This window comes from Argopecten irradians, chromosome 8 (genome assembly GCF_041381155.1).
Source record: "Argopecten irradians isolate NY chromosome 8, Ai_NY, whole genome shotgun sequence".
In the NCBI taxonomy this organism is placed as follows: domain Eukaryota; kingdom Metazoa; phylum Mollusca; class Bivalvia; order Pectinida; family Pectinidae; genus Argopecten; species Argopecten irradians.
In genome coordinates, this window is record NC_091141.1 from 13,426,062 (window position 1) to 13,438,806 (window position 12,745).

General features: G+C 33.7%; 1 protein-coding gene across 2 annotated transcripts; it reads left to right on the plus strand.

Annotated features, from left to right (window-relative positions):
* The first annotated feature begins 585 nt into the window (after positions 1-585).
* LOC138329421 (uncharacterized) lies at positions 586-12,314 on the plus strand. 2 transcript variants are annotated; one of them, XM_069276411.1, is made up of 11 exons: positions 586-930; positions 2,009-2,124; positions 3,780-3,832; positions 4,286-4,349; positions 4,665-4,744; positions 6,529-6,585; positions 6,695-6,776; positions 7,244-7,368; positions 7,686-7,746; positions 8,083-8,205; positions 9,074-12,314. In XM_069276411.1, the coding sequence occupies exons 1-11, from the start codon at positions 902-904 to the stop codon at positions 9,280-9,282; spliced, it is 999 nt and encodes a 332-aa protein (XP_069132512.1). In that variant the 5' UTR covers positions 586-901; the 3' UTR covers positions 9,283-12,314. The 2 variants fall into 2 exon arrangements, with proteins under 2 accessions (XP_069132512.1, XP_069132513.1); XM_069276412.1 differs by lacking the exons at positions 586-930; positions 2,009-2,124 and adding an exon at positions 2,163-2,184.
* The last annotated feature ends 431 nt before the right edge of the window (positions 12,315-12,745 follow it).

A 12,745-nucleotide genomic window follows, 5' to 3' on the forward strand; every position in this document is an offset into this window, starting at 1 on the left:
TTTAATCGTGTATATATATGTCTAATTAACACAAAAAAAATAATATAAAATAATTTATTTTGCCTTTGATGCATGCGCAATCAGTACTTCATTCCATATAGGATAAAGTGGCACGGAATTTTTTCGGGATGCAATTAATTATTTTTTATAATTTTAACTTAAAGTAAAATTAGAAGCTCAAACTTTTAAATGGTAGTAATGGTGTAAAGTAAGTCACTTTTGCAACTGAAGAAAAATATTAAATTGTTTCACTTGCTCCTGTTTTTGTTAGTGAAAAAATACCATTTGTCAGCGGTGGAGCATCTAGTCCGCTAAACCTGTCTATATTTTGCCATATGTAGTCATCTCGCGGTAGGCCTACCTCTTAAAAATGTGAAATATTGTGGGACAGATTTGGCCTACGCTACTTTATATTAGGCAATTAAAAAAAACCCAACAACAACTAATTATATAGGCAGGTTTAGCGGACTATGGAGCATCTTTTTCCGAAGCTAGTAGGAGCATCTTTTTCTGAAGCTAGTAGGTCTACTCGGATTCACATGGTTATTGTTTGTAGGAGTTATCTCCCTTCTGTAAGCACCACTTCCTGTGAAACTGGCCAGTATGAAATGGAAATCGGAAATTGACTCGATGCGCGGGAATGTAAACAATTTGTATTTTGAACCGAGTGAATGACAAATTACTAGATACACTGTGACACGGTATCTGATAAGTATTTTCCAATCGACGGGATGTGATTTTGGTGATTAATTAACAGTTATGTATCCGATTGGAGACGCAGCACAAGTGAACACTTGACAACTCGAGGAGGAAGAGCTGCTTTGTTTACAAATGGCTTCGGTTGTGATAACCTTGTAAACACACCTATTTTAAATTTAAATTATCAACTATCATTCACAAAATGGATAAAGCATCCAGGGCGATACGAAGGTGGGCATAGTTTGGATCTGTTTTAAAAATGGAAGGGATCAATATAAGTTGACTTGTTATTTTGTTTTTGTGGTTACATTGATTTAATTGTACGACGTGGATGGGGGGGGGGGGGCAACATTAACTTACTATCAGAGTAATCCCCCCTATAACTAATTCGATAGCCTGTAGTACTTCGAAATAAAAAAAATAAAAAAAACACCACACACATTAGAAAATTGTTATGGATATGTCTATATCCAGACAGAGACTTGGTGTATTATTATCTGAGTGTAAAATTAATATCTTTACTTAACAATGTTTATCATGAACAAGTGTCATTTTGATTGTAGTGTAAAATAATACACTAGCAGTTTTATCAGCATGTTGTAAAAGGCTATTCGACACATCAACATGTCTACATGTATCTGTATGCTAAATGCTAGCTACTTTCACTGTGTTTATATATTTATATATGTTTCTCGTTCTACATGTAACTGTCTACTGTCTTGATCGTTCATGATCAAGTTAATGTATTTTATGTTTATTTACTTGACTATGAATTATCTTTAAAGATGCTCCAAGGCCGACAGAACATAAATGATACTACCCCGGTAATCATTTGAACAATAATATTGGTGTTTAATACAGGGGTTTTTAGATCCCAAAACGACGTGGGTAAAGTACTATTTACCGTCAATTAGTCCCACCCTCTGGTGATTATGACGTCATCATTTTACATGATTTTTGTGACGTCATAATCACTGGAAGGTGGGACTAATTGACGGTAAATAGCTACTTTACTCACATTGTTTTGTGATCTCAAAACCCACGTATTATGTATATACATGTAATACACAAAATGGTGGTAATGGTACTATAAATGAAGTAATTTTTGTAACTTAAGAAAAATATTAATTCTTGTGCTCCTGTCTTCTGATAGAGAAAAAATCTCAACATCTAGCCCTCTTATAAGGCTGCTGAAGTGAGGCATATTAATAATCTCAACATCTACTTATAAAATAAGGCTATTTTTACTGTTATATTTGGCTTTGGGCTTTTTTACTGTTATATTTGACTATTTGAATTCTACATTTAGGAGCAGTGCGAAGTTGATGTCCTTTGGAACAGGAAATGCTGACCTTAATATTCTCATGTCCGAGGTGAAAGATGTGAGGAGTAGCGCAAAGTCATTCATGGGAGCTCAGAGTCTTGGTAAGTCAATCATGGGAGCTCAGAGTCTTGGTAAGTCATTCATGGGAGCTCAGAGTCTTGGTAAGTCATTCATGGGAGCCTAGAGTCTTGGTAAGTCAATCATGGGAGCTCAGAGTCTTGGTAAGTCAATCATGGGAGCTCAGAGTCTTGGTAAGTCAATCATGGGAGCTTAGAGTCTTGGTAAGTCAATCATGGGAGCCTAGAGTCTTGGTAAGTCAATCATGGGAGCTCAGAGTCTTGGTAAGTCAATCATGGGAGCTTAGAGTCAAGTGAAGTCAATGGTAAAAGCTCAGAGTCTTGTATTGGTAAGTCAATGGTAAAAGCTCAGTCTTGTATTGGTAAGTCAATGGTAAAAGCTCGGTCTTGTATTGGTAAGTCATTGATAAAAGCTCAGAGTCTTGTATTGGTAAGTCAATGGTAAAAGCTCAGAGTCTTGGTAAAGTTGTTAATAAAAGATCAGAGTCTTGGTAAGTCATTAATAAAAGCTTATTAGAGTCCCAGAATAGAGAGGGCACTGGAACTAAAGATCAGCTTATTTATCATTGAAGGTAAGGTAGTACATTTTGTATATATACAAATTCTATTTAGGCACCACATACACTGTCTTCCTATGGAATTTATGGTCTATATAGATCTGCCATGGCTTTGCAGACAAATTTCATAATGTGCGCTAGTGCATTGTAAGATGATATATTTTATGAAATACTTATAATTACATTGTTAACTAATTGCTTAGTTAGACAATGATAATCATCAACGATAATTTAATCTACAAGGAGGAACAGCCATTTTGACGGTGATCAGTTTGTGTTGCCATGTCAACATTATTGACGTGATATTGGTCATAAAGGAGAAGGTACGTTAAGACTCGAATATAGCCTCAAAATTAATTCTCCAGTAAAGAACAACATATTTTGCCATATAACAGCTGAATACATTTGCTAACACATTATATCTCGAAAATATCCCGCATGTTCCAATTTTGTTCACTATGACGTCATCAACATGCAGTTTCCCGCCATTTTTTCACAAACATCCTTGAAAAATCATACTTTTTGAGGGTTTTTCTCTAAAAATAAAATGTGGCCGCCTTCGTGGAGCAGAAAGAGATTTTCACACTTTGTGTATCGTGTATTTATGCATATCCATGCAAAATGTTAAGTTGCTCCAAGGTGGCGGCCAAATCCATTTCAAGCCTTTTCTAACCTAAAGATGATGAATTTCTAGCAAAATTTGGCGAGAAGAGGAAAATCATCAATTTGATGACGTCATAGGTGGGACACATCGTGTACATGGTTATAAAAAATTATGTTTTGATGAATGGCAAGTATGAGAGTATTTATTGATATGAAATTGATGGGGATCAGAGTTAATTTTTTTCGGCCTGAAAAATTAAGGCCAAATACTGGTCCTATCATATCTACTCCTTTGTTCATCCGTCTCAGCTTCATGGCCTTGTGATAACTTGCTGTTTTTCAAATCACTCACAAGCTCCTAGGTTTGGTTTGTCATTTCTATCCTCTCCCACTATATCTAATAATAGGTAACAATCATTTATTGAAGTGTATTTTAAGAATAGGTGAAAATTCTAAATTTATTGTATAATAGACTAAATAAATACTGTATTTATTCTTTTTATTTGCTTTTACTTTTAGCATCAAATGACATGTTAAGATGGGCAGCAAATGAAGAGAACAGGGCGATTCAGGTAACTTAGATAATAAAATTTTTAATGACTTGTCAATATTATTGAACAAAAAACATCGAATGAAAGAAGAATTTACTGAGTATATTAGAAAATGTAACTGCACCAGAATGGATATAAATTGTATGTTTCACATACACCTATATATATATAGCTAGCTGTATAGCTAGCAACTAGCTGAGAAAACATTTGCCTCCCAACTAAAGGTTTTCAGACAAAAGAAGAATTTAAGATTCCAAACCTTTAAATTCCTTCTTTATTGTCACAATTAAACCTCAGGATGTAACATAGCTTGTACATTAATATTTTAAAAACGTATTGGTGCAGCAAATTTTACACTTCAAATAGTTCTATTAACCAAACTCCAACAAGGATGTCTGTAATGTATATATCATTTCTGATTATTGAATTCTGTAGTTTGTGAATTTTAATTAATTCTTAATTATTATGTTTCAGGATGTTGTGAATCAGATATCAGAGTTAAACACCCAGTGGACAGATGTACAAAGAGACTTTATATGTAAGGATGTTAAAAGCATTGATTTCTAGTACTGTAGGTCAATTATATGATGTAGTACTATTTGCTAATGTTTGAATAGGAGTTATCTCCCCTTTCACAAAAGAAAAGAAATGCTTGCATATACCGGGGTAGGTATGATAATTTGAAAAATACTTGGATAATGAAAATTACATATGGCAAATTAATAAATACAAGCAACTGCGTAATCAAAACTTTCTATAATAATGTAACCTTGTTCATGGTTGTCATAACCTGGCACATGTCATGTTTTGTTTTACCACTCAGAAATAGATGATGATTTATTATATATTACAGATCACTTGAAGGAGTACAGACAGATGTTTGAGATGATAATGGAAGGAGAGAAACATGTAGGGCAGGCCAAACAGAACCTGGTATATTTACTCTTTATAAAATAGAAAGGAACTTAAATATAAATTAGTGTAAATTATCAAAAATATGAGTAAAAATATTTTTTTATTTTTTTAGAGCTCTGGCGAGTTAGTTGATATGTAGTATGTTTATTTGATAAAAGTGTAAATTACGGTGTGATAAATAAACTACCCGGTACTTTCTTTTGTGTGTGATATACTTTCGCGAATTTCACGATCCAGGTAAATATCAGCATAATTACGTTGAATGCTGTACATCAAGGACGTATATGAGAAGGATAAGTCACACTGGGTTTTGGGGGAATACAAGGCAGGAGCTTTTGTGTTTGTGCACTGACCGTGACGTTGGGCGACGGCTGATTTTCCTTTGATATCCGGGTTACCGTCTTACTTTCTGAAGCGGGCCGTCATTTCATGAGCTGTCGTATTTTTTTAATGAAAGTTTAAGACATAGCCTCTAAATCTTCCGTCCTTAAAATAAGTTATAAACGTTGTGAAATTTAATAAACTTTACATTGGTGTTTCGTTTGACTCGATAAGACAAGTATTTGTTGAGAAAAACGATTTGTATTCCCGTTTCATAGGCGTCTCGCGTGTTGTTTAGTAATGTAAAGAGACAGACACGAATCCTTCTTACTTATAAATCCTTGTGTACATGTACCCTTATTACAGAAAAAGGCAGATTTCCCATATTATTCTCTGTTGTAGGATTTTAATTAATTATGATATTCAGTCAGATAATCTAGTCTAATTCATCGATAAAAAAATATGTAAATGCATGTGTTTTTCACTGAGTAACATAATTTTAGTGCGAGTGTACTTGTACTTTTATTTTCCTTGTTTGGTGTAGATTCAGTGTACATCCGCTATGCGCAGATTCCAACTGCGCACGTCATACCAGAAGTCAGTGTCTAATAGTGTTTAATAGATTTCGCCATTTCACCAAACTTTCAAAAACATATATTAAGATATACTTGTCAGCGATAATCTACTATAAATTAACAACAATGACATTACATAGTGCTAAACGCATTTGTTTTGTGTAAACTTCAAGCAGTGTATCATACAAACTCTTGCATCAGTCACGATATTCTAAGCATCTGATCGACTTTGGAAACTTCTGGAACAATAAAATGCAATTCAGGTTTATACAGTCAATAAAAGAAAGGGACGAAATGGATAACTTTTAGTACCGGCCACATATTTAATTTATGTCACATCATCCTAGGTCCTAGGTGTGGGTTGCACTATCGCTTACTAAACCCTGTGACCATAGACCACATTTGCTTCAGTTCTAATTAATATTTATAAAATTACACAGCTTTGCGTAAGAGAAACAGAATAAAAAACACATTATAAAATATCAGTCTGAGTGTCTGAGCTCTAGATCTAATGTACCCCAGAAAGGCATTCAAGTATGACACAGGTAAGTCACCACGTGCACAGAGACTGGACTGTGTTCTAGCGGACGACTATTTTGAACAGCGAAACAAATGTATCGTATCAATATCAATATGATAATAAACACACTTTTATGTAACAAAGAACTTCAAAGTAATTTCACATTTAAAGTTCTGATGAAGTAAAGGACAGTATTTATTACAATGCACAAAGGGCGTAAACCATCTCCTGCCAATAGTCCCAAGGATAATGAGCGAAAGTGCTATATACACCTGTTGTAGAGGATGATTTCATAGCAGTAATTAAGGTTAGGAAGTATTTAGCGAGCAATTAAGGTCTAACAGACATATTTCTAGTTTTTAGCAAATTTTCTATTTTCTTTACAGGCACTGTGTGAACAAAAAGAACTCAAGATCAGAAAGGAGTTAAAGAAAGCTGCGAAGGTAAGCATGATAGTGACTGATTAGTTGTAGGTAAGATGTACATACTGAATGCAATTTAGGCTCTGTTCAACACTTCTATAGTCAGTACTGATCTATTTCTGTATCACAGAGAGCTTCTGCCCCGGAGATCGGCATGTTAGAGGGACGACTAGGACAGGCAGAGCGAGCAAGGGAATTAGCAGAGGTGGAGGGTAAGATTGTATTCCTGGGTTAATGTTTTGGTGCACGTTGTGAAATTCTGTTATCTCTGATAACTGACATGAATTTCTACATGAATATAGGATTGTATATTTTAAGTGTTGTGTTTGGTATGGGCAAGGTGAAAAATTATAATTTTGAGTATTTCTATGGAGTCAATTTGTACTTCACATTCCCCCTACAACTGACATTGATTTCTGCCTTGGTATAGGGGCTTAGTGTACATAATATGTTGTTTTGGATATGAGCAATCATTTTACAGGGAAAACATGGGGTCTTTAACCGGCTGCCAGAAGGGAGTTCAATCTTAGCTGTTCTCAAACTGCACTTGTTATGACTTAAGCCTGACATTTTCCCAACAAATAATCAAATAATAGTTCCTCCAGTTTCCTGGTTTATAGTGTTAGGGCAACTCAAATAGTCATTAAAAGTGATTATGATATTTTGTTTTTGGCAATAGTAAGTGAGAGAGTCCGAGAAAACGAAGCTGTCAAAATGATACGTATGAAGGAGGGACTGCTAAGAATGTCTGAAGCCTACGTAGAACTCGGCAATAAGTGTGCCATGATATTCGAGGCACAGCGGGTAAGTACAATATCTATATGCTGACAATTTCTATAGGCACAGAAAATTATCTCACTATGTCCTATGAAATTTAGGGGGACAGGGGTCCCTTAATGTGATTGTTGCTCTCTGTCTCAATTTCATGTTGAAGTAGAGACATTTAAGTCTCAGACTTTTCCCATTTTCTTTTTCAGTTCTTGTACTTGTTCCATATTATAGTCAATTTCTTAAATTGTTTCATGATTTCATTTTGTTTTAAGTTTATGATAATTATGATTTCTCTGTAATACAGGTATATTGTAATTTACTTTTATAACGTGTTTGATATTGTTTTACAGGACATAGCATTTCAGTTACCAGACGTCCACGGAAAGGAGTTGGAGCAGGTCAAATACACGGGTAAGTTCAAATGCTGAACCAGGTTTTCTTTAAATTATTTTTGTGGTGACTTGGTGCCACAATATTACATACTTTCTCTTATTCGTGTGAGATTTCACTTCACTATGTTTGTGAACATTTTTATTTTTGCTAACTTTAGTACCCACGAATAGAATAGAAGTAATGACGAGAAAGTAAACCTATATGGCTTCTTACTTTAAAAAGGGGACAATGTATGAACAATTCTCCTTAGCAGTTTCATGAAGAAAACCGTGAAGTGTTCTCCATAGAAATTTAACAACTGTAAAGTAAACTATATTTGATATTTATTATTATAATTTGAATGTGTTATTTAAGGAGGTGGAGCCACACAACTGTATGTAAAGCAGGCCAAGGAAGGGGTGAAGAAATACAAAAGGAAGTCACACCGCCTAGATCCGCCGCCTTTTTCTGAGCGATCTGACTACTCCAGAAATACGTGTAAGTAGTTCGTATTGATAAAAGTTTTGTGTGTCTTGGTGGTTGTGCTGTTTTAATGGGCATACAAGTAGGATATAAAAGAAAGAACAAAAAAAGAATGGTCAGTGATGAATGGTAAAAGGTTTGATGTGTCACATAATCAGCTGTAGTCACTTTGTACATCCACTCAACACCTGTCGTCATACGTTAGTTACTGTGTAGAGTTACCACGGCTACTGGTTTGAGACAGGTACAACAAACAGGTCTAAGAAAAGGGTTGTGTACAAGATTTTGTACAGCTCGTTCATCAGACCTACATTTTATCTACAGTAAAGTTGTGTGTGGTACAAATTGTTCTACAGCTGTGGTGTCACAGAGGACAACGACTGCTTTCTGAGACCAGACTCTTCCTAAAATCATCTGCCAACCAATAATTTAAAGATTGTTTATTCAGATATATAAGATCTGTTGACAGCCATTTAACATGGCATTGCACTAGGGTGATAAGGTTTTCTGTAGGGTTAGAAAATGTCATTTGGTGAATATTTTGTGACAAGAGAAGTTTATGCATTATCATATTTTCTGGAAAGAAATTGAGAATTGACAAGTTTATGCATTATCATTACACACCGGTATTGTGCCCAGATATAGGTTTCCTATATGGTATCTTAGTATGCTTCAGTTGGGCAGCACTATAATTTCAAAATTAGTTGAACATGCCGGAACTTATATTCACATATATATAATATATTTATATTTTGTATGTGAAGTAACCATGGGTTCTCGGATATGTGTAGTATAAAGAAAGTTCTGACTTTTAGAAGTCTTACAGATTTAACAATCTATCAAGTTACTGATGTATTTCTGATCAAGAACCTGTCTCCAATAGGTGAAGAACCTCCCCCTCCTTATTACCCAAGTGACGAGTTCCTTAATCGGAGCGAAAATAGTAGCGACGGAAGTAACCTGTATAGCCCAACGACGACCGACATACGAACACCTGAACACCGACGATCTTACCCTATAGCAGCACCTCGACACCTCACTGATCCAGAAGAGGAACTTAGCACTACGATGGGCGCCTCAAAACTAAGCTGATGTTGTGATGTGTTTCTATAGAAACAGTGTTTTACCGCCAGATATTAGCCTCAGAGTTGTAGAATATTTTTATTCAACAAAATTTTTTGTTATACTTTACAGTAGATCTGTGTAATTGAATTGAAAATTAAAATAGAATTTGTGTATATTTTTTTTCCTTAGCCAAATGCTCTTTGCTTTCATAACTTTAGCAAAGGAAGGAATATTTTAATGATTGTTTTTATTAAAAACAAAGGTATTTGCAGTTTTATGTTTTGATTGATCAATACAATTAAGTCATATACAGGATTATTAACAGGCTTAAAATACATGTAAAATTGTAAGCTAAAATTATTTTTTGATTTTTTTTTTTTTCCAATGTAACTATGCATTTGTGTAAAGTTATAGGTGCCGACTTTATATGTACCTGAGTAGTTAAAAGTCTACTATTAAATATCACAAAGAATAATTACACAGTAATACTGGAGATTACTGGTGAAATGTTCCCTTCATTTTTGGGGGTGAAAACGTGTGGTGTTTCTTATTTTATACACGAGGTAAATATCCTATAGATTAGGAGTGGTATTTTAACTCACTCACCCTTGTAGACACATTTGAACTCTTCCAATTCGATGCTGGAATAGTTCATTATGAATTTTTAGGGGTGTACAAGTTAATTGATGTGTTTGTACATGGTTTATATGTCACTCAAGATTTAATACAGTAGTTATGGGTGTTTGTGTACTCATTGTTATAACTTTCAAGGAGATACAAATTTTAATTGATGGCAAAGACAAACTTATCTTTGTATTGAAATTATAATCTTGGGACAGTGAGATACTTTAAGGAATGGTTTTCTTTTATTTTTTTTTAAACAGAATTTAGGCAGGAAAAGACCAGTTTACATTGGCTTTATTTTTCATCCAATAAGTTATCTGGATATTCCTTTTCCGATCAATTTAATTTTATGTTAAAATTTTCATAAGTGAAAAGATATATTAAAATCAAAATTAACAGAATTAGACAAAAAACAAAATACGTTTGTAGTGAAATCCATTCAATGACACCAGTATCTATATGATGTTAATTTCTTAATTTGCCAAACCATTGTTAGATTTTGTGTTAATTATTTTATGTTGATGGTGTTTTAATCTGTGGATCATATATATAGAACAAATATGACTGGGTATAAGAAGTCTTTCAGCTGATGTGTGTACACCGATATTTACTAACTGTGTTTTAATGTTTTGTTATTTCTTTTGTTTTATGTACATATAATGCTGATTTGTTTTACTTGCCGGTTTTTTTTCTTGTGTAAATATTTTGTGATTTGTTAAAATGATTGAAATATATTTTAAGAAAAGTAATTTCAGTATTTTAGCAATATGTCAGCTTATTCCCACCATAATCTATTTTACTCCTCTAATATAGATATATAGATGTATACCATTTACGTCAACCTAAACAGCTTATACACTTAAAATCAATTGATGAGCATGTGATTCATTGCTATATTTGTACATTAAACTAATTACTTACATCTTAACAAATTATATTTTACCAGTAAAATTTAAAAAAAAAGATAAAAAGCAGAAAATTTGATTATGCGTTTTCTACCTATTTGAAATAATATCTTTGGTATATATATTTTTTCATATATTCGTTTCTTTGATATTTGTTTTAAGTCTTTGTTACCTAACTCAGATTGTCTGAAGGAAAAGACGAAAGTCTAACTCAATTAGCCCTCTTCTTCCAGAATATAACTCCCATTCACTCGATATGTAGCTCTTCTTCTGGAAGCTCTCCCGTCTATAGGATGTTAGAATTGAGCTCAGTGAACACTCTTTCAACTCTATAAATTATAATAGGTATATCAACGGTATCATAGTTCACTCCCATTCTTCATGTCTGCCTGTTTGCTACATTCCTTATATATATAATTAAGCTCCTCGCAGAGTCCTTAATTCCAGTATTTTCACTGTTAACTTGTATGATATATAATTCTGCTTCTTGCTGTCATTGAATTCCCTCTACTTTGTATAACGTGTATATGTTGGTATATCCCTACAACTTAGAAGTCTTATATAGCTTTATTTCTACTGATGGTGCTTTTTAACTTGAAACTCTGGATCATTGTTGTTTGTTTACTTTGTCATTTTATATGCAGATTCTTTGTAGAGAAACTATTATTTTTGTTGTATAGTCATTAATATCTAGGTCGTAGGGGATTTATACATCACCAGGTATCATATAGCCAGTGATTTTCGCAGAGATGATATTTTCACCATTTCACGGGACACTGCTAAGATCGCGAAAATTTGATCAAATATTAAAAAAAAAAAATGTATCTTATATCGTCTTAAAGCCATGTTACGAAAATTAAAGCATCCTGAGTTTAATTTGTCCGTTTTTAGTTTAAATCTGGAAAACTTGGACCTGTGTAATTAACTAGCTATATCGTGAGTGGTATATGTTCATAACTAAGGCATTAGATAATTAATTGTACGCATCTCCCTTATCACCAATAAGGTGAGGAAGCATATACGTCAAACATTTTCTGACATAAAATTGGTTTAATTCCAATAAAGACTCTTTAGTGTTCTCATATCATTAGGCAGTGTGATAGTCGGTTTTCTTGTGACTTAGTCAAACTTTGTTTCATTTTATTTACATATTAATTTTCTTTAATTATTTTTCGATTGGATTAGTGTATTCAGCTTTAAATAAAACCCAAACTTATAATCAAATTGTAATGTTTTACAGGGTATTTTAAATTCTGATTATTTGCATTGGCCTTGAGAGCTATTTCCTGGATACTAGAGGGAATAGAGTGCTAGTTCAACACAGCAGGTTTGTTATACTTTTTGTTTTAATGGCATGAGGGACTACCTCAATTTGTTTTACATCTCTTCTACAAAATTATCGCCCATTGTGCCCAATCATGTTTGAACACTGGATAATCTTACGTAGGTTCCTCTCTGGACAGAAAACGGAAGTTGTGTCTAATATAATTTGAATATTAATTATTAAAACATATATTGAATTAAAAGAAATCTTTCTTTTCTGTTAGTGCTTGCCTTGTATTAAAAGCGGTTGGTCTTCAGCTGAAAAATGACCAGATTAATTTAAATCACATTGGACTATAACTGTCATTTGTGTATGGGAAACAAATCAATGAAGCAGAACTGTCATTTAAGGATCGTGAACAGAACAGACTCTTTGGTCTGAACTGTCCGGTAAGAATGACAGTCAATTAAATGTGGCCAGAACTACCCTTTACTTAACAGGGGATAATGAACACATACATGTGGCCATAACTGTCCTTTCCTTATCTTTGCTTTCATTATTTGTAATGATAACGAAGAGATTTCCTTCTTGTCGAAAACATTAAAAACTTTTCAATGAGATGTTCTGCATCCCCTCTCCATTTAAAATCTCGAGTTCCACACTAAACCACTTGTTCCCAATGTTCATTTGGGTTCCA